Consider the following 27,062-nt stretch of genomic DNA (forward strand, 5'->3'; position numbering starts at 1 on the left):
ATTTACACTCACTCACTTCATCTGCTATCCCTGTTTGTTCCTAATCCACCCTTCCTGTGCTACCCAGACTTTCAGTGTTATCTCATTCATCTTCTCAACTATGTCTTCTCCGAACCAAGGAGTTCTGACATGCATCCTTATTCTTGATGTGGGAGCCATTCCTTGCCTCTGATTGTCTTAGTCACCCTACTCTGGCTTTCTAGTTCTGCTGTATTCTTTAAGCAAAGGGGAGCCAGACCTGCTCACAATATTCAAGATGCAAGTTGCTGTTTATTGACCAGTCATTTAGTCTTGCAAGGGCTTCTGCTGCTCTCCCTAACTGACCATTTGCTGTAATATTTCAATTTCATATCATTAGCAGGTTCATTACCGCCTGTAATCGGAAAAAAAAAAAAAGAATGAGCAGTATGAACATGTACAAAAACCTAGCTTGCAACCCAGCTATTTCCTGGAATTTGTGGTGTCTGCCAAAAGAGCTTACTCTCTGCTTTTGTTTGTCCTCATGAAATTAGTCACTCATGAAGGAATATTCTATCCTCTGTAATACCTCTACAGTTTTCCCAAAAACTTTAAGTGAAGGAATTAAGAAAGGCTTTGGCACAGGCTGCACAGCATCATTTTATCCAGCTTGGAACATTATTGGTCTTACTAGATGGATGAAAAACTGTGTGGAACATCAGACCAGAGGTGTATCTTTACTTTTTTAGTTCTTTAGTTCTTTTTCAGTGAGATGGATGCAGAGATGCAAGGCATTGTTGACAAGTTTGTAGATGACAACAAATGGTGAGGTGCACTCAAAGCACTCGGAGGCCTGGCTGCCATTCAGAGGAGCCTGCACAGGCTTGATGAGAGAGCTGGCAGAGACCATGTGAAATGAGGCAGATAACTCAGTCTTGAGCCTCGGATGGACAAACTCTGGCCATTGGTACATCCTGGGCAGTCACTGGCAAGCAGCTCTGCTGGAACAGACCTGCAGGCTGTCGTAGCCAGCAGCCAGAGCGTGAGCTGGCAGGATGCCTTGGCAGCCAACTGGGCTTTGTTAATAGCAGCGAAGTCAGGAGACTGAGGGAGAGTTTATTCGCTGATAGTCAGCACTCATTAGACTGTACCTAGACTGCCATGCACAGGTGGGGGGGACAGCCCAGCTCAGGGAAGACATTGATACATTGGAGCGAGTTCAGCAGAGGCCTCCACGAGGACCAGTGGCAGGAGCACTTGCTCTGTGCAAAGAGATGGGACTTGTTAAGCCTGGAAAAGAGATGATTTGAGGGAACATAGCAGCCACGTTCTTGTGTCCATGAGGAAGTTATGGAGAAGACTGAGGCAGGCTCTTCTGCTGAGATGTATGGTTGGAGGCTGACTCATTAATTGAGGGGAGATATTTTGGCTTGACTTACAGAAAAGTTCACCCTAAGTGTAATGAAGCAGTTGAAGAGATTGCCTGGAGAAGCTACAGGATCTTCATTCCTGGCTGTTTCAAGAGCCAACTGAACAAAGCCTAAGTAACCTGGTCTTGAATGTTGATCACCTGGCTAAATCCTGATCTGCTTTAATTGGGATGTTGGATCAGAAAGTCTACTGAGATCCCTTCTGGGCTGAATAATTAATTTTGTATGGTCATTGCTCATTTTATACTTGCTTCTTTCTTAATATTCACCTTCTTACCTGCATGCTTATTAAAATCCAGCTTCTTAGCTTAAAGCAAAGTAATGTTTCTAAAAAAAGTTATACTTTGGAAAACAGATTTGTTCATACTGTCATTTAGCACTCATATGATTGAATTCTTACATTTCAATATGCAGACATAACTTAAAAATATGCAAAAATAATATCATTTTTGTAAGGGATTTTAGTTTGAAATAAATCCTCCTCCCCTGCACTGGAGGAGTATTATATTATCTCCTTTTCCAAAGAAAAAAACCTTAACAATTAACTCTATCATAAATGCTGCGTACTTAGCATAATTATTTTTGTACCGAATCTGCATGTGCATATATTTCTGCTGAAAATATTGTACTAAAAAATCTCAGATTATGCCTAATTCTGTGTGTGGAAAAAAAAAAAAAAGATACAGACAAGCTAGGGCTTGGATGTTTTCATGTCAGGGACAATTTCTAAGTCCTGGATAATTATACTCATCTTTCCAGAAGAAGTTTTGAATAACCTTTTGATTACATAGCGTTTCCCTGATGAGCTTGTTTGTTGGTATATTTATTATGCATCTCAGATGCAATTCATCTACCTAATTTTAGCTACCTGAAAAGGTAGGCACTGAGTTTAAAATAGTTGCCTAGGCACTCGCTACAGGTAATAGAGATGATTCTTTCTATCCCCAAACATGAGTCATGCTGTCTGCCTCAGAGGCTTGCCTTGTGATAAAATTAATCACTCTGCAAAGCACCCTCTTTTACCCATTAACGAGAAGGGGACTTTAGGCACTTAGCTCTTCCAGGAGAACTAGTTTATTATGCTTATGTTTTAAATCTCTATATTCAGACTCATCCTATGGCACTTTTTGTTTCTCAAATATCATAGAAATACTTGGAAGAAACAGAAGTGAGCTCAACTAAAAAAAAAAAATTGCTTTAAGCTATCCTTAGATATGGTAGCTGATGCAAGTGTCTATTTGAGTGTAGAATTTTGTAATATAACTCAGCTGGAGACCATTCTGGAGCAGATACATACCTGGTATGATTTGTTGGGAACATGAAGTCAGCACCATCTGTACTATAGAGTGGGTTTTTTGCAGGACACGATGAAGTGGTGATGCTTGGTTTGGGGGTTATTTGGGGTTTTTGGATTTGATTTAGGTTGTAGTTTTTTTGTTGTGGGTGTTTGTGCCTGTGTGTGTGTATATGTGCATTTTTTTCATTTCCCCATCTCTGGATATCTCACAGGAGACATGAGTAACTGGAAAGGCTTTGATAACACAGCAGTGTTTTGGGTACTGCTGAGCAGCACTGGCACAGCATCAGCTCTGTCTCTCAATACTCCCCACATCAAGGGGCTGGGCTTGAGTAAGATCCTGAGAGGGGATGCAACCAGGCCAGCTAACCCAAAATATCCAGAGTGATATTCCATGCCAGATGACATCTGCTCAGATAAAGAAGCTAAGAAAAGGAGGAGGAAGGTGTGGCATTTATTATTTGTGATGTTTGTCTTCTGGAGCAACTACTATGTGTGCCGAAGCCCTGATTGCTGGGAAGTGGCTGAACATTACTTGCTAAAGTAGAGAGAGACTTGTTTTTGTCTTAGCTTGTGCTCATGAAAACTTTTGCTTTTGCTTTAGTAAACTGCCTCATCTAAATCTAGGAGTCGTTTTCCATCTTTTCTCCCCGGTCCATCTGGGAAAGGGAGTGGTAGAGTGGCTTGGTGGTCACCTGGCATGCAGCCAAGGTCAACCCACCACAGTAGCATTGGGAGACTCTGGAAACTCTAGAAGTGATGTCAGTGAAATAAGACTCCAAACCTATACTGGAATTTCCTATTCTTATGCTTCTTTTTCTTGATTGCTAGCTAGACTTAAAAGCAGATTGATCTTAGATACATACCTCTTTTCTTCTCCCTTAGCAGTACATTAATCCTCTTCAGGACAAGTCAGACATGGGTTTGTATCTACTTCAGATTAAACCAGATGAAATCTGAAGTATTACTTGTTTCTTTTCCTTCAGAAAGTAATTGAAAGCAAGTTCATTCTTCTAGCAGCAGAACTGTGTGTATTTCATAGAAAACTCATGTAATTGATAAGCACTTCTAAAAGCCCAACTTGAACTCCTGGGCTAAAGGTGATAGCAATAATGCTTAGCACTCAAAGACTGCCTGCAGCTGAACAATGAAAGCAATGCCAAATCAGCTCAAAATATAGAATTTATCTGAGGGTTTAAAGTGCAGGACAGGAAATAGCTGTCTGTGTTGTTAAGATTTCTCTTTTGTGTGCAACACTGTAGTAAGTGTTAAGTCTAGTGGATTAATTAGAATGACTGTTCTTTTGGGGTTGCACATTCAAACATCTCTGGCAAATTTTGACACCCCTATTAAAAGAAATGAGTAATCATGAATACAGCCAGTGAAGTGCTATTTCTAACCTTCTACTGTCACTATGTTTAGTATTTTAATTCTGTAAATCTTGGATATGTTTGCTGGTCATAAATTAATGATTTTCTACTTAAAATATTTTAGAGTGCTTCTTTAATTATTTTAGAGAGATCATGATGTTCTAATTACCTCAGCTTTGAGTCACTTTTAATCTCCCGGTTTCTCATAGCTGGCTTTACTGCAGACAGGTAAACTTCCAGTAGATTTTTTTTTTCCTGTGCATGTCTGGACTAACAAGCCCCAAGTATCTTATCAAATAACAGTATCAAATAACTTATGAATAATCCTTGTGAATAATTTATTTTTTAGTCAGAAAATACCTACATGTGTTAAATTCTGTGTTTGATTGACAATATTGAATTCAGTAGAGATCTTCATATTAGGGTTTCATGATATCTTTTCTAGTCTTTTTGTAATTTATACAGTCTTCAGGCCAATGGATGTTCATTTGCAGTTGAGAGCTCTAGATATTCCTACAGTACAAACAATTATTTTGCTGCTGTGCCCTGTAGAACAGAAACATTTCCAGAGATTCCACTTTCTTGAGAGATTTTTTTTATAATGCAAACAGAAAAAGATATTCTCCAGAAACACAAGTCTTGGAAATGCCTGAACAGTTAAAGACAGGGGGGAGTGTGTGTGTGTGTGTGCTTAATTACAAGACAGCTTCTTGGATAGAGTATTTCAGCCCAAACAGTGAGCTTGTGAAAAGTATAAATGGCTCAAAATAGGATCTTAAAATGAGAAGTGCTAAACACTGCTAACTCTGTCTGCAACCAAAAAGAAAATTGTGAAACTTTCTCACCAGCTTTACATCATGGAATTCCACCAGAACTGCTTTTAAAAATTGCTCCCACCAAATTTGACTTCCTGCTGTTGCTGACTGCTTTCCTAGAAGCTGTGATGTCTCAGGTCTGCATTGCTCACCTTCCCCCTCTTTACCAGCTTTATTTCAGGAAGCAGCTCTTCTCATCTTAGTCAAGGGAGGGGAAAGGAAGAAGAGGCACAGGGAGGAGTGGCACCTTCTTTCTTGGCTTCCTGCCCACATCCTTGGCCTCCTCCCCAGTATCATGGGATATATCTCTGGCAGTATATTCCTGAACATGATGTTTGTTTAACTTGTGCAAACATTTTTTATGGCAAAGAAATTTAATTTTCTGTTATGATGTGTAATTTGACAGGATGAGCATGCAATTAGAATCACAAAAACAACTGAGATTCTATGGATATAAGTAGATTAAAGATTACTGTATATACGTTCAAAGTATGTGTGTAGGAAGTTAAAACTAGGTAATGCAAGCAGCCAAAATTGACACTGGAAAATGTGTATAACTTAAAACAATTGTGTGTGTGTTTCCATGTGCACTCAGATGTATCTGCTTTGAGTGAATGTTGCTGCCATTCCAGCCAGTGCAAAGGAATTCAGTGCTGTCTTAAAACAACCTCAGAATGAAAATGGGAGATAATTATTACAGCGCTCCAGTTTAACCAAAGAAGGCAATTTTAAGGACTTCCATAGTGCAGTAATTTAGCTTTAATTCTGTTGAAGACTCAGAAAATAGTATTCTCAAAAGAAAGAATGAATAAAAGAAGTCAATCTGCATGAAGACTGGGATGCATTCTCAGTCCGTGAGTGTGTTTAAGGAAAAAAGAAGGAGTAGTGTATCTTTGTAGGGCTACACAAATGGAAAAAGTAGATGCTGGAGGATGTGTACTGAATTGAATATATTGATTTCTTTTCTGTTACTGCTAATAACTTTGATTTGGAAAAACAGAGTTACACAGTGTATAATAAAATTCAAGTACATGTAAGTCACAGGTGATTTTCAGTTCTGTGTTTAGCTAGCTGGTTTAAACCCAAGTCATTGAGGTGAGAGCTGACTTTCTTCCTATGCTTAACTGCCACTGCAACTTAATTACTGTTTCTGATATTTTAGCATAGCCTTTAATGGGCCCATGATTTAGTAAACAAATTTTGTACTGTTTCATGTTCTTGACAAGTCCTGCAAAAGTAAACAGGCCCTCAATAAAAGAAAGTGATATGATAATATTGTAAAAGAAGGCCCTAGCTTTAGGCTTGCAAAGAAAATTATTGCAAGTTCTCTTGCCCAGAATACTTGTAGTTGCAATAAAAATCTAATCATAATTAAAGGTCAATTTATGTTGCTATGTTAGTTTAGCTACTAATCCTCACTGGGAAATGGTCCAATGTCTCTGTTCTGGGAGAGTCTGTGGTTCTGCAAGCAAAACATGCCTTGCAAATATGGAATTTGATTAAGGTTCTGATGGTACCATAGGACCATTCCTTTGGGCAAGTTATGGTGACACTTTACTGTTTTATGAATGATTAATCAGTTCATGCCATGTGAGATTGCTTTTCACTTGTGGTCTTGTAGGCAAAATGGCCATGGATAAGCAAGACATGATGTCCATTCTTCACAAATACAGTTCAAGCCGTCATTCTGAGCCTCCTTCCTGCTTAAGTTTAGTCAGTCTGTGTTTGAAGAGAACTTCTTAAGCAACAGCAGAGTCCTTATCTGCTTCCTGTCTTTTACTGCTTAGCAACAAAAATATTTGAATGAACTAGTTCTGCACTTGGAATCACAGAATGTAAGGGTTGGAATGGAATTTAAAGATTATCTATTCCCTATGCCCCTGCCATGGGCAGGGTCACCTCCCACTGGATCAGGATGCTGAAGGCCTTATCCAGTCTGGCTTTGAACACTGCCAGGGTTGAGGCATCCACAATCTTCTTGGGCAACCTGTTCCAGTGTCTGACCACCCTTACAGTAAAGAATTTCTTCCTAATGTCTAACTTAAATTTCCGCTCTTTCAGTTTGAACCTATTACCCCTTGTCCTAGTACAGGCAGGTCTCACAACAGCAGAGCAGAAGGGAAGAATCACCTCCCCTGACCTGCTGGCTGAGCTCCTTTTGATGCAACCCTGGATTCCACTGGCTTTCTGGGCTGTGTGTGCACTCTACTGGATCATGTTGAGTTTTTCATCAACCATCACCCCCTGCTCCTTCTCCACAGGGCTGCTCTCAATCACTTCTCCACCCAGCCTGTTGGTCTGCCTGGGCTTGCCATGACCTGGGTGTAAGGAACTTGCATTTGGCTTTTTGATCCTTACGAGGTTAGCAGTGGCCCATCTTCCCAGCCTGTCAACATTCCTCTGGATGGCCTCCCTTCCCTCCCTGTGTCTAACACACTACCCAGCCTGGTGGTGTACTTGCTGAGGGTAACTCAGTCCCACTGTCCATGTCACCAAAGGTGCTGAACAGTATCAGTCCCAGTACTGACCCCTAAAGGAACACAATTGGTCACTGGTCTCCACTTGTACAATGAAACAGACCACAACCCTTTGCCATCCAGACAGTTCATTGTCCACTGAGTGGTTCATCCATCAAATCCATGTCTTTCCAATTTTGGCACAAGAATGCAGGACAGTGTCAAGAACTTTGAGTAAATCCAAGGAGACTATGTTGGTTGCTCTGCCCCATAAAACAACTGTAAAACAATTGGCTCTGAGAGAGTTGTACAAAGGTTTAGGTTTGTTCATACTTTTCCCCCAGCAATTTTTACTACTATTTAACAGATTATCTCACTTGTTGTATAGAAAAGAGGAAGAAGACAGACTTAACATAGCCAGTCCATTATAAGCCTTGCAAATGATGCTTAACTGATATATTTTAAGAATGCTCTCAACATATGGGTATGATGATAACACTCTAAATTGATACCCCTTTAGTGTGACAGAGTGAAGGCTGAAACTGTTAGACTAATTACAGTCTTACACAACTTAAACATACATATTTTTATTCTTTTCTGTCAAGAAGCTATCTCCTGGATAGTATAATTTTTGGCTAGAAAGAAAGTCAAACAGAAGATACATACTGTCAAGGGACACTGGGTTCAGTTTAACTGTGAGGGGGTTAGTAATTTCCAAACTTTCAGACAAACTGTGAAGAAAATGCAGTTGTCATCACATTCTTATAAAGATTGTCATTGTTGATTTAAGTATATTTCAGTTAAATCCAAACTTTCAAACTTGTTTTGGGTGTGTAAAGTATACTTGGCAGAAAATGATCCATTAATGCCAGGACTTCTGCCTCTGCTTTCTGGCAAGCAGAGATGCAGAAACGGATCTACTCTATCGAATTTTTTTTATGACTATGTTTCTAATGGACTTTATTAGTTGATGTTTCAGCAGAAATTTCTGTCAGTATTTATTTCTATGAAAATCCAGATTTCATGCTTAGAAGCACATAAAATATTCCTCTGTACAGAGTTTAGAAAAATGGCTAGGATTGCACTGATAGAATTTCTGGTTTGTTTTCTCCATTAAATTGTACATACTGTCATATAGATCAAAGATGTTTGACTCTTGGAAGAGCTGTATTCAACTCTGATGCCCTTTAGATTTCTGCTGTATCTTAGGTGAGATACCTTGCCTCTTTGTGACTCTATAGACATGTATGCAGTTTTAAGTGACACATGATTTTAATATCCTGTCAGAGAGATTATTTGGTCCAGGAGAAAATCTGGGCAGGTTAGTGCAATGGTTGCTTCACACATGTCTTTTCTGCAGGGTGACAGTGAAGTCAAGGAAAGATGCAGGTGGGTCAGCACAGTGTTTCAAGCTGAATGGTGTGCAGACCTGGTGTGGAGTAATGGGGTCCCCCAGAGCACCCTCTGGTGCTCTTGGGTCCTCTCCATGTTGGTGAGGTGGTTCCTAATCTTGCTGTAGAATCATGAGGTTCTCACCTCTCACTTTTGTACTCTGGTTTCCTGCAAGATTAAATATCCTTAGTTGTAGGACTAGGCAGGGAATATCATGTTGGTAATGAGTCCTTTCTGATCTTGATCTTTCCCGATTTGCATTTGCTGCTCTTGCTGCTCACAGTCTGTTGCTAGTACTGAGTCTTTGCACTTTTTGAGAATCATCGGGCAGTTTACATATTTTGGCTACCTGTTTTCTTCAGAGTGCAAAACCGATTCTCTTTTTCAGGACAGCTGGCTGACTGTATTTCATCTGCTTTTGCAACAGTAAAGAGCTGTTTACCATTTACTGGCTTATGCTAACAGCTATCCTGTCTGGACATAAATCATGCTAATTGCTCCAGAGAGTGAAGAAAAAACCCCTAAGTTCTGTATTTTTTTGTCTTTTTTGTCCCAACTTTCTTGGTCATAAAGTCTGTTTAGGGAGCTTCCCATTCTGCAGTGTTATTTGTGGAGATGCCCTAGACTCTCAAAATATTGTAAAGAGTTTATGAAGCAAAAAAATCAAAATAATGGATGACAAAAAATTTATGTGGATAAACTTGAAATGATATATATATGGAGAACAAGAATAATACGACATCCCAGCTTCACAGAGGAATCTGATTTGGGATTTGCTACTTTTTGTGGGGCCTGGGCTGTGTGCATAAGCCCATATCAAAAGGAATGAGAAGACAAGAACCTACAGTTCCCATTAGGAGTACAGCACTCTTCAGGAAAAGTCAGGAAATGTTTTATTGTCATGCTAATCTTTGGCTTGGGGAGGTGCTTCCAGATGTTTACAAAGCAGATAACTCTGAGTCCATAACTCAGCAGATTCCTATTCAGCATGCTGTGAGCAAGTGAGGAGATGCTGTGCTCATCTGCCAACCCCTTATTTAAGGGGCACAGCCATGGAAAGAACCCCCCAGTTATTGCTGTCTTGGTTCCCTAGGGTGGCCCTACCTGCCAGACGTGTCTCTGAAGGTCAGTCTGGAGGTAGGTTGCAGAGTGTGGTATGGGGCTTGGAAATATGCATTCTGCTGTCTGGCTCTAATAAAAGGGAGAGATGTGAGGCAAAGAGGATTGTGCAATTCAGTATGATATATATAAGTAAGCTCCTTAACTGCAGGAATTAGTGAGGAAGTAGATTAGTCCTGAGATTACACCAATACCAGAACTGTCTATCCTCCTTCAGGTTCAGAGCCATGGGAGACATCAAGAGTAGTCAGCATGAATCAGCCTGCAATTTAAATTTAAAGTAGACATAATAAAGAGTCTAATTTGGCAAGAACTTTAGTGGATTATTTGCCTCAGAGTCATAGGGCTGTGCTTGTGCCTTGCTATTTCTGGTTTTTGTAATAAACATGTGTCCTCAGGTGTTTCTTCCATTCTATCTCTTTCATTACAAACTTCTTTTTCCTCTGATTACTGCTGGTGGTGTTTGGAGGAACTAGCCGTGATGTGGTTGGGGTTTGACTCTGGCTGGCAGCTAAGCCTTCACCCACTTGCTTGGTAACTCACTACAGCAGGATGAGGGAGAGAACTGGATAGTCAAAAGTGATAAAAAACCCTCTAGTGAGTCAAGATAACAGCAACTTAATACATAAAAGAGAAAAAAAAGTTAAAAATTATGTAAAAGGACTCACCACCATCAGACTAATGCCCAACCAGCCCCCAGGCTAAAGCTACTTTGGAGAAACTTCCCCCAGCTTATATGCTAAGCATGGCATTGTATGGTATGGAGTATGCCTTTGATCTGTTGGGGTCAGCTGTCCTGGCTGTGTCCCCTCCCTACCCTGCTGAGGGGTAGAGCGGGAAATAGACAAGGCTCGATTCTGTGCAAGCACCACTCAAAAGTAGCTGAACACTGTTTTTTAATCACAGTGTTACCACATGAGCTTTTATAAAGAAAATTAACTCCATTCCACCATGAACAAAACATAATACCACCTTTTTTTCAGTTCACCCCAAGGCAATAAAGGACCAACTGTGAAAAAAAAAAAGCAACAAAATATTATGTTAGTATCACCTACTCATATGGTGTTTACATAATACAAGATTTTAAGAATTCATTGGAAGGACTGTTTCTGGCTTTCATTTGTAGATGTGCATTCTGCTCTCGATGCTTGAGGATACTGGCATCGTCACTGAAGTAAGAACTCCAGTTCCCTCAATAAAAGCAGCAAACAATATACTCTCATTGGATTCCATGAATGAAACAAATTTGCTTGATTTATGAATAGATTTTTCAGCAAAACTGAAATACATTTTTGTAAATCCTCATGCTGAGGTCTCTAAAATACAGAGAGGAGGATGAATTTTTATGCTGGTTTCTCTATATGATTGCATTACTAACTCCGAATGAAATATTTGACGAAAATAAGAATTTGAGGAGGTTCCTCAGTTCTCAGATGGTCATGCTAGCTGGTTAGGGTAAATCCTTACAGATTAAGATGGTGGTTTCAGGACCAATGAAGCAGGAAGAAGCAGCATGTGGTTGATCTGTTCTGATTAATCACTTACTCAGTTGCTACAATAAATTTACATGGAAGGGGGCTGGGGGGAGTGAACTGACACAGCTCTGGCTCTGTGATTTGAGTCTGATCTTTAAATCTTCATGCACTGGTCAGCAGTGGTTCAGGCCCTGGTTTGAGAGAAAAAAAACAACAAAGGATGTTCAATTAGACTGTGTCTGCCTTTTTTTAAAGGTCCTTTGGGCTAAATGCTGTACCTTTTTTCTCATAAGCACTTCTGAGTTATCCTGCTAAAACGATTGGAATGACTTAGAATTTTTGTTTACTTTTAAGGAGGCTGGCTGTATAAGTAATTTGAAGTATTTGAATATTACAGCAAAAAACAAAGCTGCCATGTTTTATGGCATATTACTTGAGCAAAAAAATACTTAGCAGGATCATATTGAACTAAAAAGTTTGGAATCATTGCAGATGGCTTAAGCACTAGTCAAGACTTCAGGTTTCATATAGCCTCCAGTGTTCTTACACTGGTTAATATAGACAGTGGCAGGAAAATATTTGATACAGCCTGTGGAGGCCTCAGGCTGCTTTGTACAAAAGACCCTTCATTTTGCTTCCTCTATGCAGAGCAGGAAAATAGAGATATTTTAATCAAGACTCAGGGCAGAAGTAGAGAGTTCCTGAGGAAGAACCTTTTTTGTCTTGGGCTTTAGTCTTTGGAATGTTTCAGGAAATGCCTTTTTGAGTCAGGCATCTGTGGAAAAGAAGGAACTTTTAGGTATTTCATATTTATCTATCGGACTTTAGAACAGGTTAAGTCAATGAAAATACTGGAGGAAGTTTTCCAGTATAGCTTCTCTTCTGTCAGGTTCTAGAATATAGTTGTCTTTATCCTTTACTTTAGTGAGGATTTTTTATGTCTTCTACCACACTTCTGCAAAGAGAAGGAGGGTAGAAAAAGAAATTTTATGATCTAATGAACCTGAACCTCAACTTTGCCTAAATTTTAAACCAGAGAATTCTTTTTCACACCTTTAAACACCCTAAATACTTATACAGTATGGTTGAAATAACTAAGTGCAACAAGCTGAAGTCACAAAAGAAGACAAAAGCCAAGCTCATCTGTCTTAATGAGCAGAGAGATGGATGAATCTGTGAACAAAGAACAATCCAAGAAAGAAAACAGCCCGTGTTCTTTGGAAAGCCCTCCTGATAGGTTAGCTAGAATAAGAGGAGTGCTGACTGATCCCACATATCCCTGATCTTTAATTGAGCCTAAGCCTTTCCAAAGGTCTTTAAGATATCCTGTCTCCTTTAATTAATCTGTTTTCCTGCCTTAGTAATTTCAACACAGAAGATATATGCTTTAGGATGTTGTGATAACTACTTAGGCAATCAGAAGACATTTTCGCCTCCAAGGTATTTGGCAGGTTCTGGCAGTTTTTCTTATCTTACTGTTGACTCAAGAGATTATCAACCTATTTTTAAGAACACTTACCCAGACACAAATTGAACCAGGCTTGTCAGCTAAGATAGGACAGTAACAGAAATCTGCAATTTCAAAGGGGTTTTGTGAAGGAGGAGGGAGGGCCTATGTTTACAGACTCTCTACCCTGTTTCAGTGTCACACAGCTGCAGAATTCAGATTCATTGCAGAAAATTTCAATGCAGCATTAGTAGGTATGTGTCCTGCTGTCTAGAGCCAATGCTATCTCAGCCTTCAGTCACTTCCATAGTTTGAGATTACTGTAGGAATAATGGGTCATCTTTCTACAGGGAGTGATAATTTGCATATCTAAATTCTCAAGCAGCATCAATTTCTACTTGTTCCAGTTGGAATCTTATTCCAAAAATCTAATGTAAATGTATTTGTTAGTCTACCTGTTGTATGTGATAATATTTGAATTGACTTCACAATATGTAATAGTGAGAATTACTATTTTGGGTACTTTTTCCCATTCATATCTGTACCTAATTAATATGACTAGTGATATATATATATATATATATATATATATATATAATAATTTGCAAGAATGACCAGACCTATTTAATTCTGTGTCATTCTGACTCATCATTTATACCCACTGAACTCTTAGCTTATCAGAATGACTCAGTGAACAGGTAAAAATCGGATCAACATTAGCCCTTCTGACATCATGATATTAGCTTAGATATCATAAACAGTAAATATAAGTGTAGGAATAGTTTTAGATTAAAAAAAAAAGAAAAATCATATTTATGTTACAGTAAGTCCTCATATATTTGAAACAATAGAAAAAAGGTAGGAGCAATTCTTATATGATCAATAGAAATGCCTGTTATTAAATTCTAGTCATACAGTAATCTCTACACAGAATGTGTAAGGTAGAAGAAAGGAAGAAAAAAGTTTTCTTGATGCATGATTGCATATTGGATTATTTTAAGTGACTGATTCTTATCCAAGGTTACTTCAGTATCATTTGTGTCTTTCCAGATGAGCTCAGTAACATGCCACATTTGATAACTGTGCAGTAAGACATCATGACTTACACTTCTATAATGAATGCACTCACTGATTAATGGTTCATTCTACAGGAAGAACTCACTGCCGTGTACGTGTTTCTTACCACAATATCGTTTTATTAAAGATATTTGGATTTTCTGGTGTCATGATTTGATGCAGGTGCTAGTGTAGTGGCTGACTTGGCTTTTGCCATGGATTCTCAGACATTGTGGAGCTGATTGGTTTGAGGTTTTTTTAACCTATAAGTACTTTCTACCCATAAAAAAGTGATAAAACATTAGACTACATAAACATGATTAACAAAGTTGCTTTTAGAGGAACTTCAATCTGATATTTAAACCTGAAAGTCTACTTCTTTAAGCAACATTAACCATTGATGCTGCGGCTTCTTAAGTTCTAGATTTTTTTTCTGTGAATAAAGCTTGTTTTGTTCTGATGTGGAGGAGGAGAATAAGATCAGTGAAAGGCAGATATAACTACCCCATCTGAGAAAGAGCAGAAAGACTGGCAATGTGTAATTACAGAACTATGCAACTAAACTGCTTTCACCAGTGACATCTTCACAGCTATACATCTTTAGTTCCCTATGTAGTAAATCTCTGCCTATAACCTATGCAAAGTGTGTGTGCAAAATTAAACTTTTAAGTTTAATTTTAACCTCAACATCTGACATTACCATTTTCATATGCATTTTTAAAACCTATAAATATTTTGTTTTATCTAAGGATTTATTTATGGTGTAGAATTGACCTCTGTGCCTCAGTTTAGCCTGAACAGACTTTTGCAATTTGACCTTGGAACTAGCTACGTTGGATGTGTTACCTCAGAGGAGGCATGAAATCCTCCTACAAGGAAGGGTGTCTGCCATCCATCATCCACTGCCATCCCAAGAATCACAGAAGGAATGTGGTCTTGCCATCTTTTATTCTACGGTTCTGAATGTCATCCTATTACTTTTGCCAGATACTTGTGTGATCTAGTAACAAAGATTTGGATCACAGAGGTACGAACTGATGGTCCTCTGAGATAGAGTCCAGCCACTAAACTAGCACTGTGAGTCTACCATGAAACCATGTCCTTAAGCACCACATGCACATGTGTTTTAAACACTACCAGGGATGATGATTACACCAGTTCCCAGGGCAGCCTGTTCTAATGATTGACAACCCTTTTGGTGGAGAATTTTTTCTAATATCCAGTCTAAACCTCTCCTGGCAGAACTTGGGGCCGTTTCCTCTTGTTGTATCATATGGTGCTTGGAAGAAGAGACCAACCCTAAGCTTCTTTCAGGTGGTTGTAGAGAATGATAAGGTGTCACCTGAGCCTCCCTTTCTCCAGGCTAAACAACCCCAGCCCCTTCAACCTCCGTGCTCTGGACTCGCTCTAGCACCTCAGTGTCCTTCTTGCTGTGAGGGGCCCAGAACTGGACATAGGATTCGTGGTGCCCTCATTGGTGCAGGGTGGCAATCACTTCCCTGGTCCTGCTGGCCACACTACTGCTGATACAAGCCAGGATGCCATTGGCCTTCTTGGACACCTGGGCACATGTGGATCACGTTTGGATGGCTTCCAGGTCCATTTCTGCCAGGCAGCTCTCTACCAGGCTTCCTCCTCACATTTGCCCTGTTCCAAAGAGGGGCCTTCCCATGAACTGCAGGGCCAGCCCAGCCCGGCCGGGCTCTCTCCAGGCCGCAGGGCCATCCCTGCCGGGTCTCTCCCGCCCCATCCCTGCTCCCGCTGTCCCCTCGGGGCTCCCAGCGCTGTTTCTCGCTCGCTTCCCCTGGCTCAGCCCTGGCTGCCGGGCAGCGTTTTGCCCTCCCTTGCCCAGGCTTTCCCCGGGGCTCAGGGGCTCAGCCGTGCCCTGCGCTGGGGCCGCTGGCACCGCCTGGGGCCGGCCCGGGCAGCGCCGGCCGCTCGCAGAGCCAACACCGGGACACTGTGCCCGGCTGGGAGAGGATGGTCTCGTCCGGATTTACAGGGTTGTTGGGTTTTTTCGTTAAGTTGAGACGAAGTTTTGAGATGCTCTAAGAAGGTCCCGAAAAAAAAAAAAATTAAAGGGTCAAACTCTAGGCAGAATTTTGCCAGCGCTTTGGAATACGGGAAGCCATGAAATATTTATGTCTGACTTCCCAGGATGTTCCCAAAAGGCTGGTAGTATTTTCCCTGCTCATCTGTCTATGATCGCCTAAGATTTTAATTGGGTTCTCTCAGGAGCATGTTTATGCTCTGACTTACAGAATTTCATCTGTGTTTTTGTGGCACAGATAGAAAATAGTGTTGCTGTTGAGGAAATTAAATGTAGCCAAGTTACTTCTAGCAGTTTCTCAGGTATGGTGTACTCTCTTAAGCTGCTTAGCTGTTCTTTTTCTTCCTGAACTCCCTGTAACTTTGTCTTTGGTGCTAAGTTCCCAGGAGTGTGGGTTAAAAAGACTATCAGCCAACCTACCTTATGATGAAAAATGAAAAGCTTTGGGGTGGCTTTTTTAGAGAAGGGAAGCCAGAGAAGAAGGAAGGGTACCATGATCATTATCATTATGTGGGAAAATGCTTTTTTAAAGACAACTGGTGGAATTTTTAGGTTTTTTGTGGCCATGCTGAATAGTGGAGGAAACAGGGAGATTAAATGTATTATATTAAACAGCAAAACAAATTTTCTACTGATAAGGCCAGTGGAGCCTGGAGCAGAGGGAGGTGGCTGAGAGAGGCTGCAGGGAGAGATGCTGTGCAGGACTGGTTCTGTGTGTTAAATATGTGAAGTGACACGAAAAAAATTCTGCCTTGTCTAGGGATTTTGTAGTGGGCTAGGGGTGCAGAGGCTCATTTCAACCCTATTCTTCTGTAATTCTACACTGCTAGCCATTTTAGGTACCACTGAAACCTGAGAATGTAAAATTTCTTATACTGAACTAAATTAAAAGTTCATTTCTGAACAGATGTGCAAATGCGAGTGCTTGCTATATTGATGTTTTCTGTTGAAACACTGTTTTATGTTGCTGAGTCATGTTTGTTTGTTTTATTTTTTTTTAATCTACTGTACCTTCAGTACAGTAGTGTCTCTGTAGCTTGTGAAAATTCATTCTGTGTTTCCTTTCTGTATGGTATCTCTCATACAGATTTATGTAATGAACAAATAGCTGTTGGAGTCTGTTTTGTTAACAGTTAAGCTGGATATCCCAGAGCTGTAGATCCAGGGACACTGGGCTACTAAGTGCTATTGGCTGCAACCTTTCCCCTTGAAGAACTGTAGTAACAAATGAACTCATATGCTAGATGTTTGAAATTACATTCTCTGTCCAGAAGAAATATTTTAATAGGGGCACAAAACATTCCTTTTAATGTCAAACACATTTATTTTGATTTCTCTGTTTCTAGATGAAGAGGACATGTGCAGCATGCCTTTTTTTTTTATCTTTTTCTTCCCCCTTCTTTTAATATCTATATTTAAAAACAAGCAAACAAAAAATATGGAAACATGCAATGGTTGCAGAATGTTGGCTACTGTCCAGATATTGAGCCTATTTGAAGCAAGTACAATTTATGACAGTAGCTGATTGTGTAATCAGATTTTTTTTTCCATTTAAACTTGCTTGCAAATGTAAATTACTAAAACAGTTACTGAAGTGTTCTTTGGTGAAAACTAAGAGTTTAAAAAAACTTATGGCCTAACAATTAAAATTTACTGAAATTGAATATCACCCTAAAAGAATTTAATAATAGCAGCAGGCAGCTGCTGCCTGTGTCTCATGGATGTGATTGTTTTGAACTCACTGTTTTTGTTTGTTGTTGTTGTTGTACCAGTAGCATCTTTTTGGTCCCAGAGCGGCTTCCCCGTTGGCCAGGCAGCCCTGCAGTCACTCCCAAATGCACTTTAAATATTCTGAGCCGTTTGTGCTAGGGCTAACAATTTGTGTAGTCCTGGCTTCCCAAGTCTCGTTTACTTTGCTGGGTTTTACCTCCTCGGGCGAGTGTTGTTTATGAAACAGCCGATTCAGCAGAGCCTCCCCGCCGGGGGTCAGGCTGCCCTGGGGCAGCGAGGGGATGAGCTGAGCAGACAAAGGGGCTTTTCCCAGAGAGCTTCCTCAGCGCTGCACCGAAAGCGGGATGCAGCAGAGGAGCTGCTGCCAGCCAGGGAGCCTGAAAACATTCCACCAGGCGCCTCATTCACAGCTCCGGTGTTCCTTCCCAGCCCGGCTCAGTCTCGGGATGCAGTTCTTTGAGCCTCCTGCTGCTGTAGTTCCACGTGTCTCCCCGGTGAGCTGCCCCGAGCGGGAGGCACGGCTTCCCTGCGCCTGGAGCGAGTGCATTCCAAGGCAGGTGGGACTGCTGCACTTGTCCTTGCTCATGCGCTTGTATACCGTGGGCTCCTTCAGACTTCACAGGCTACGGAGCCGATAGCAAGGAGTGCTGCATTACAGTGATTTCTGCAAATATCACTCTGCAAAATTAACTGTCAGGCAACAAAATCAATTATTAGGCCATTTGCAATTTTTTTTTTTGGTATGTAAATAGCCACATCAAAAAGAAAATAACTCTTGTTTCTATTATGATAATGTAATTATTAATTTACTAAGAAAATATAATAACTAGAGGGTTTGAAAGCAAGGTAACATAATAACGATTAATATGTGTGTGCCTGCATGATTTTTCTCTGATTCTTTACAAGAAAGCAGCAAGTTTAATTGTATGTCACAAACTACTTAAATTCCTATAACATAAGTCCTTTTGTTAAAAAAAACCCAAGAAAATGTAATCCAAGAAGTCCTTTTAGATTGAGGTATGGGAATTGTTAAGAAGTTTTGTTTGGTCTGCTTGTACTTGTGATAAAAGAAGGCAGGTATGACCCCTAAGGTTTTCTAGTTTAACTTCAAATAGTGTTAGGGTCTGGAGCAAGGGCATTACCAGAGCCAAAGATTTGGTATTTACCATTATCAGCAAGATTCGCTTACAAAAAGTAAGCTGTATGAAAATATGTAGCTTCTTTAATTAAAACTATCTATAATCATATTCTTCAATATATAAACTAACCTAGCCTGAGATTTAGGGAGATTTTTCTTCAAACAAATAACTGGCTTTTTTATGAATAATCTGTGTTTTCATGGTTTTGTCTTGAATATGTATGCCAGTGTCCTGAGCTTCAGGAAGCTTTGGAAAACTGCTACCCAGCTGGGTTAGCTGTGTCTTCTTGGGCGGCACTGTGGCTTCAGAGACAAAGCTTTATAGAATGTAATTTTCCCTTCTTTTAGAACTCTAATTTCCATGGCAGACTGACGCAGGGATGCCCTGGGCTGGGTATTGAATTTTATATTTGTTTTTACCAACTACCCTTTCCTACTGTTTTCAGCCTTCTCACTTCTTCCAGAAAAAGCTGTATTATTATATATTTTAGCAGAATAGAGCCAAGGCAGGAGTTTTGCTGCTTATGCAAGTGGTGACTGCTCTGAATATCCCCACTGCTCTTTATGAGGCCCATTCAGCTGGCAGCCTGTGGGCCACTTCACTTGCACAGAATAATTCTGGCCAGCTCCCACATGAACATCATTTTATCCTACCGTGCCTGTGCATAACCATGCAAGCTGCCTCTTTGCTCCTTTACTTCTGGAATGTGGCACAACGTGTCTGCCTCTGGAGATGTGCCTATAGTGACATTTAAACAGAGATACTGCACTATAGCTTAGCCTTCAGAAAGATAAATCATTCCACAGTCACACCACTGTTTTGCCCTCTGAAAAGAAATGCTAGAAATGCCTTCAAATGCCAAGACTCTTCTTTTTCTTTTTTTCCTTTTTTTTTTTTTATTGGTAAGAGATCTTAAAAATGGCTTAGCAACTGGTGTGCTGTTTTTCATAAAAATACTCAGATAAAATGTTGGCAAAATCACCTTCTGGACTAGAAGAAAGAGTATGAAAGTTACCTAGGCTTAAAATATAATACATGTTAAATAAACATGTGTTAGCAAGTAAACACTAGATAGCTCATGTTTCTCTCATGTATCATTTGTTGGGTTTCTGTTGGCAAAGTGTTTCATGATTCATTACTTTCATGACACTATAATTTTATGTTGTATGCTGCCACTGGAATACTCTACAAAAATCACAGCTATAAGTTATTTGAATCCTCTCAAATGTACCGATGGTAACTATTTCAAAATAAGACTGGGAGATAAATTAATTTTTTTTTAATTAAGAAATTGTTTATATTTTAAATATGTGATATATTCTACAGTAAAGAACAGAGGCATATTATATAATTTTTGCTTTAAATAAGTGTTATTATTTTTGTATTTATATGAGTCTGATATTTATCAGGTTTATGATAGCAAATCCATTGTTTTATTTTTCCATGAACTGCAGAAACTATGCCTGTTCCAGACCAGCCCTCGTCTTCTGACAAGACAAGTTCCCTTAGTCCTGTGTTGAACACATCCAATGGAGATGGCTCCGAAACTGAGACAACCTCTGCCATTCTAGCTTCCGTCAAAGAACAGGTAGGCAAATGATGCATCTGTAGGCTGGAAAACAATAGTATGATTTACTGGGTGTTTTTTTTTTTTTTTACAAATGTTTTATAGCTGATATCTGAATAATTTAGTTCCAAATGCATATTCCAAAGAATGTTAACCATTTCTTCATGCCTTAATATACTTCTGTAAGCTTTCCTACAGTAAATTTAATATAGTTTAATTGAATTGCTTGTTTTATTCTCCACTTTCACACTTTACTGTGGATGGTGGTTTTCTGATGTCTCTCCTTTTATTGTTGGCAGTCTGCATGTGGAGTTACAGTATACTGGCCTGTAAGAGTTATAGACAAATGAATTGTGGAGAAGATGTGTTATTGTAGAATTTTTAAAGGATTAGTAAGAGCCCTAGGATTTTAAAATTTATATACGTGTTTTTGGAGTTTTGTCTAAAACCTGATGTTTGATTAATTCAGGGAAACCTGAGTATGATACAGGCATTTAGTTTTGGATGATTAAATGAAAAATATTAGAAATTTTCAAGGAAAAGGTCTTCAGTGTGATGATCTGCTTGATGCTAATAAGACAGGTTTGGACATTTTAATGTAGTTTTTGTGGGCCGAATGTCAGAGATTTTGCTTTTAGTGGCTTTTTGTACTTTAGGAGATGGTTAATATTTCAGTTAATGCAAACAACTGGTCTCTGTTGCTACCTCCTTTGGTTTGACAGCATCAACAGGAATTCCAAGAAGAGACATTAAAATCAGCTGTTTTTAGGCAGCTTTCTCATTGCTGAAGGTGTTTAAATTGGTTCTTCTTTATCAAGTATGAACTTTCCCTACCAAAGACATTCACTGGTTCTTGATTTAAATTAGTGCATGAATTCAGCTTATGATACCTCTCAGCACTGGGGTAATAGCTTTTTAGTCTTAGAGATCTTATAAAAATTATAACTTTGCTCTTCCTTAGTTTTTTTGGTATATGCCAATTCTCTCTTTTGGATGGAAGGTTAGTCATATTTTCTGTTCTGAAAAGAGGAGTGCAAAACTGAAATGTTATAATGTGGAGTTTTGTCTAGAGATTTATGGCACATCATTGGAATTGAAAATTGTCCATGGTTTAGATGTTTTCTCTTCAATGTCAGTGATATTTCTTGGGTGTGTACCAGTGTTTCAGCCTGCATCACTGCATTATTTTGTAGAAAAATACCTGCCTTATATTCTGACTCTTGGATAGTGGAAAAGTGTATAGGGAGATTACATAGATAGAAGCTATATCTGTGTCTTGGAATGTGAATCGCAGTATGCAATAGTGACAAGAACTTCTCTGTTGTTTGGTGTTGTCATTTTCACTAGTTTATACCTGGTTATGTGTTTTACAAATGAACCTCCCACCCATATAAATCGAGTACCAGAGGAAATTGCTGCTGAATCCACTATTACCACAAGTGGTAATATATTAGCAAAGTTATTTCTGATTCCTGTGAACCACAGCAGAAAGGAGCCTATAACAAAGTAGTTCTGTATTCACTTATCACCAAGATCAGCCTTACCAGCTAACCTAAGGTACTGCTGACTAAAAAGGTAATGTCTTAACTATTGTGATACAAGGTACCAAAATTTAACAGGTGTTCTCTTAAGGAAATTTGCTTCTTGGCAGGTATCTCTAGTCAGACCTATCTTGAAGCCAGAAGACTGTACTAAGCTCAAAACTAAGCCATAATAATAACAATAACAATAATAATAACAATGATAATGATAATAACAACAACAACAACAACAAAACAATAATAACAGACAATCCCCCCACAACCAAACAAGACTGCGTGTTTTGGCACACTTCCATTTTTTAATGTTCTGTTGGAAAAATTCTAGGTAATGCCACAATCCTGGTCTTTGACTGTAGCCAAAAATATAACTAGAGTTACACAGATAACAATTATTCCAAAGTACTGTCAATATTGCGAAGTTAAGGTATTTTTCAACATATCAGTCATAATTAAAATGGTTTTCAACAAATCAAGTCTGTTTCATTTTCTTTTTCTCTGCCGATGTTTAGCTTTAAAAGGTTCCCTTGCATTTTTTCTCTGGGAACACTTGGGGTAACTTCATGTGTTACTTCTCATAAAATAAATAGAACATTGTCACTGATTGATGGCAATAAAGTAAACTGTGGTATCTATGATATGGAAAAAAGTAAAAGGAGTTTGCTGTCTGTCTGCAAAGAGGGCAGGATACATGAAAGGCACAGGGAAGTGGTAATAAATGTTGTATTTATTTGTTTTACTTGAATCTCCTATGTGAAACTTAAATGATATATTCAGAAAATTTAAAGTTTTGCTGTGCTTAGTATGAAAAACACATATCCCTGTGCTGTCACATTTGGAGGAACTGACTAATTGGGTCTAAAAAGTTTATTGGGGCAAAAAATTGTGCTTGATATGAAATGTAAAGCGACACACATGATTGTCATGACTTGATAAGAAGATTTAGCCACATGTTTTTCAAGCTGAGGATATCTGTCAAAAAGAGGAATTTTGCTGTTTAGGAGTTAGGTTGATTTTGGGAAATGCAAATGCAAAACTCCTTGCTTTAAAATACAGGCCATTTAATTTGTGCTTTACCTCTGGACAAGCATGCTGATTCATGTTTGGGTTTCAGACTTCAGAGATGCTATTCAGAACTGATAGATATAGAACTTGAATCCATTCTTTATCCCTTGCTGTGAACTTTCTTAAGGTTAGACGGCACTGCTGGAGGCCAGCAGTGATTCACTGGTCAGAATGATTCACCATGTGTCTAAGAAACCATGAGATGCTAGGCAATAACCTATGGCTTAGCTCTTTGAGCAGTCCTTATGAAGAAAAATAGTAAATAACTTCTGTGAAAATAAGAGTTGTTGTCTTGGGGCTTATTTTGTGTGGTTTTTATTTGTTTGTGGTTTTTTAGACAGTGTCAAGTTCTTTTAAGAGAACTCAACCAATAAAGTAATAATTTCAGTTTTCCATGAAATGTATGAAGAAGGAGTTTTTTTCTTTCTTATGATTTAGTGGCAAACACCTTTGGCCCAATGCTTCTTAGGTTTTAGGAAACATAAGGCCATTTCTCTTGGCATTTTATCATCTGGTTTTGTATCTGTAAATATGGGAAAACTTCTTCAACAAAAAGTGAGGTATCAGGATTCTTAATTTGTGAGAATATATGTGATAGATGCAACTATTTCTGCAAAAAGTATGATTTGCTTCTGATTGGGAATTTCCACCTGCAGAAGAGACTTCTGAGCCCACTTGTTAAAAAGCATCCTGGGAGGAGAGCTATTGTTGGTGCTTTTTTGAAGGTGGAAATAGCTGCTGGGGAGCCTTTTGAGTAAATATGTAATGAAGCTGATGCTTTTCCTAGAAGTCTCAAGGCATATGTGGTTCACAGTACTTGGTTCTTGGCATACAGAAAACTGCTCCCTTGGAAGCTGAGCATGATTGCTGTGACCTAGCAGAGGCTTGTTTTGACAGATTTTATTTTTATAGGAACACTTGGAAAAGATGAGGTAAATTAATTTCCTAGGAGTAAGAGCCATCTTGAAGTATGGACAGCTATTTTCAACTCAGAAATAGTATCATGCATCTCTTTTATTTTCCTTGTGGCTCTAGATTCCTTTAGCATCTTAGTAGTAGGCTGTTTCAGGGAACAGCTTTCACTTTCAGAAAAATTATGCGAAGAACAAATTGTGCCAATGTTAATATTTCTTTTAAATCTTTTTTATACGTACCTTTTTGAATAAAGATCCTTTTTTCCAGTTGCATCCTTTCAAGAAAAACATTTAGACTAATCCTTTTGAAATATTTCTCACATGGTTCAAATAAGTATTGATTGATGTGTTCTTTAAATCATATTGCTGATTCCAGAGAATCCAGAAGTCTGGCTTTTGTGGTTGCTGGTGGCTTTTGGTTTTGGTTTGGGCTTTTTGGGTTGGGTTGTTTGGGGGTTTTTTGTCTTTGTAAGATGTGTCTTGTTCCTAAAATAGCTTATGTTTCTTTTAATATTTACTATGTTTTTCCACTAGAAAGCTACTTGTTTGTCAAGAAATCATGATTTGAAACTATGTTAAAATCACATACAGGGCAGTAATTACTAAGTGTTATTTTTCATGTCAGTATTAAATAAGGGCACTATATCTGACTTAAGTAAACTTTTTTATTAGGTGTTAGTACACTTTGGAAACAGGGTTATGTGTGCCGTGCACATCTTATACAGGTACATGTAAGTAAAACTGCAGTATTTTTTTTTAATTTGGCCTGCCTGGTTGTGTTTCTCATGTCTTTATATCATGATTGAAGTTTTAGAAAAAAAAGTCACATATGGTGATTGATGTTTCAATTCAGACTTTTTTTTTTTTTTTTTTTTGAGTTCTTAAGTCCAGAAGAGATGTAAAATCATCTAGTCTGACCAGCAGGTCATAACATTTCATAGAGTCATCCTAGTTTTTGGCCCCCAAACCTGATTACAGAACGACATATGCACTGTTTTCCCTAATATAATGCATGCCATATTGTAATAGGTAATATTCACTGAATAAAACTCTATTCTTGCCTTATGGATACCACTAATTTCTCTAGTGGTATCAAGTGTTCAGCAGGTTTTCTAAATAGGTTCAATGATGATACATTCATGTCTTGCTTCCCCTCAAACAACAGGCTCTGTTTCTGACTTTTAAAGTTCTAGGAACTCTATTTCAAACCAATGTAATTATATTCGATCAATAGATATTTCTTTCATAATTTCCCTTAAGTAGCATGTCAATATATTCATTTCCTTAGTTATAGAAGTCCCTTGTTTCCAGTTGGGTTTTAAAATATTCCAGAGAGATATTCCTCTTCTATTTTCAGTAATATATTGATTTAAGACCTGGACCCTGCTCTATTATATGATCTGGAATAGTACAGGTCTGTACAGTGGATATCATGCTTCTAAGTTGCTGAATGGACCAACACATTATTGAAATATGAAGCTTTGGAGTACAGTTGGTGCTTCCCAGATACATCTTCAGGTTGATGGGAATTGCTTTTGAGATGTACAACTCTGCTACTGGAAATGGCAAGATGAGTGGAGAAGTTTTGAAGAACACCATCACATTGCCTGTTGAAGAAGGAAATTGTGGAAGGGGCTCACAGCTGGTCTGTGAGTCAGAAAGAGTTAGTTGAAGAAGAGAAGTTGATGAGAATTGTCTTTTTCCCTGAAAGGAGCTCTATCAAGGTCGTTGGTGTGGAAAGGGAGGAGAAGAAGAGATAAACGAGGGGCCTGCAGTTAGATTTTGGCAGAAAACAGTGGTGGAGACCGCCTTACACCAATAAACATTATGTTGATTTATTTTTTACTCTGTGAGAAGGTATAAAAAGACGGCATGCTGCAAAAATAAGAGATAAGACTTCTCAAATGCATGGTGTTCTTGTGTTGGTTACGACTGTCTTAACAGTGACAGGAAATCGTGTATTGTAGTTAGTATCCACCCTGCTCCACAAGATTCTCAGGCTCTTAATTTTGTTTGGGACTGCTTTCACACAGTTCTTTAGAGGAACTGGGAGTCTATTTGTGTGGTGCTTCTCAGGCAAGAGAAGTTAACAGGACTGGAGAACTCGGCAAGCAACAGTTATTCGTGTTCAGGACCCTGTAGCTCTTATGTTGTGCCAAAGGCACAGTAGCCATAGGAGATACAGTATGAAGAAACTAAAAATTGCTTCATTGATAAAAGATTGCAGTGATAATCCAAAACATTTTTGGGATGGTTTGAAAGGTTTCTGCAGAGATTTACTGTGATCGAAGAGTATTGAGGCAATATATCCTCCCAGCAAAACCATCTTTGAAGAGAGGGAAGAAAATGCTAATTATCAGAATAAAATTAGAGTTAAATATGATACTATTTTGACTTGAAGTAATGTTGAAAAATTAATATCTCAAAGCCAGGAATTTCAGAGAAGCTGGATAGAAAGCTACTTAGCCACAGCTCTGCCTAATGCTAATTTAAAGCATTAATAAAGGCCATCACAAAGAAAGGCAAAGTATCCTTTCTTATCAGGCAGCCAGTATATGAACATGCTTTTGGTAATCCAAAAGCACTTCTGCCTTAGATTATTTTTTTGCTAGTAGTGGAATAGTTTCAAGCTTGGAATAAAGATACCCTATGAAAGAGATAATATTGATCTCAATGCCAACATAATTTAAATTTTAGTATATCACATTTTTGACATTTTAATATATTACATTTTTTACTTTTTAAGATCATTGATTACTTTCTCTCTGGTATCATTCATTAGGGCTACTTTAAACATAACATATTTTTATTCCTAAACCTGACTTTTTTAACCAGTATAGTGGAAGAGAGTGTTTATTTCACCTCAGAGTCACTTGAGAGACAGACCTGAGCTTAAAATACTTACAAGAAGCAAGTCAAGTTGTGCCTTTTCCAGTTCTGATGCGTCTCCCTCTGTTGTACTGGCAAACATGTACTTCTGCAGCCATGTGGGGAATGCTGCTGGGGAGCTGAGTGGGTTGGAAATATGAAAAGATGAGATGGAAGCTTTGGGTTATTGGAGGTCGAGTGTGTTGCTTTCCCTTTTGGTGAAGGGTGGATGGGTCAATGTGTCAGCTTGTTTGCAAGTATTGGGCTCTTTTAGCATGGCTGATATAAACATATACTTCAGGTAATGAGTTTAATCAACTTTGCTGTAATATTTGGAATTATTCAGAAAGCCCAGCATAAAAGGTCTATATAAGT

General features: G+C 38.8%; 1 protein-coding gene across 2 annotated transcripts in view; it reads left to right on the top strand.

Moving 5' to 3' along the window:
- Positions 1–27,062, top strand: part of CTNND2 (catenin delta 2) — a 633,979-nt gene that overhangs the window by 99,329 nt on the left and 507,588 nt on the right. For both annotated transcript variants that reach the window (XM_050971546.1, XM_050971545.1), the window contains exon 2: positions 20,190–20,323. In XM_050971546.1, the coding sequence (XP_050827503.1) occupies positions 20,190–20,323 (134 nt within the window). The remainder of the gene's footprint in view (positions 1–20,189; positions 20,324–27,062) is intronic.

This window comes from Serinus canaria, chromosome 2, assembly GCF_022539315.1.
Source record: "Serinus canaria isolate serCan28SL12 chromosome 2, serCan2020, whole genome shotgun sequence".
NCBI classification, from domain to species: domain Eukaryota; kingdom Metazoa; phylum Chordata; class Aves; order Passeriformes; family Fringillidae; genus Serinus; species Serinus canaria.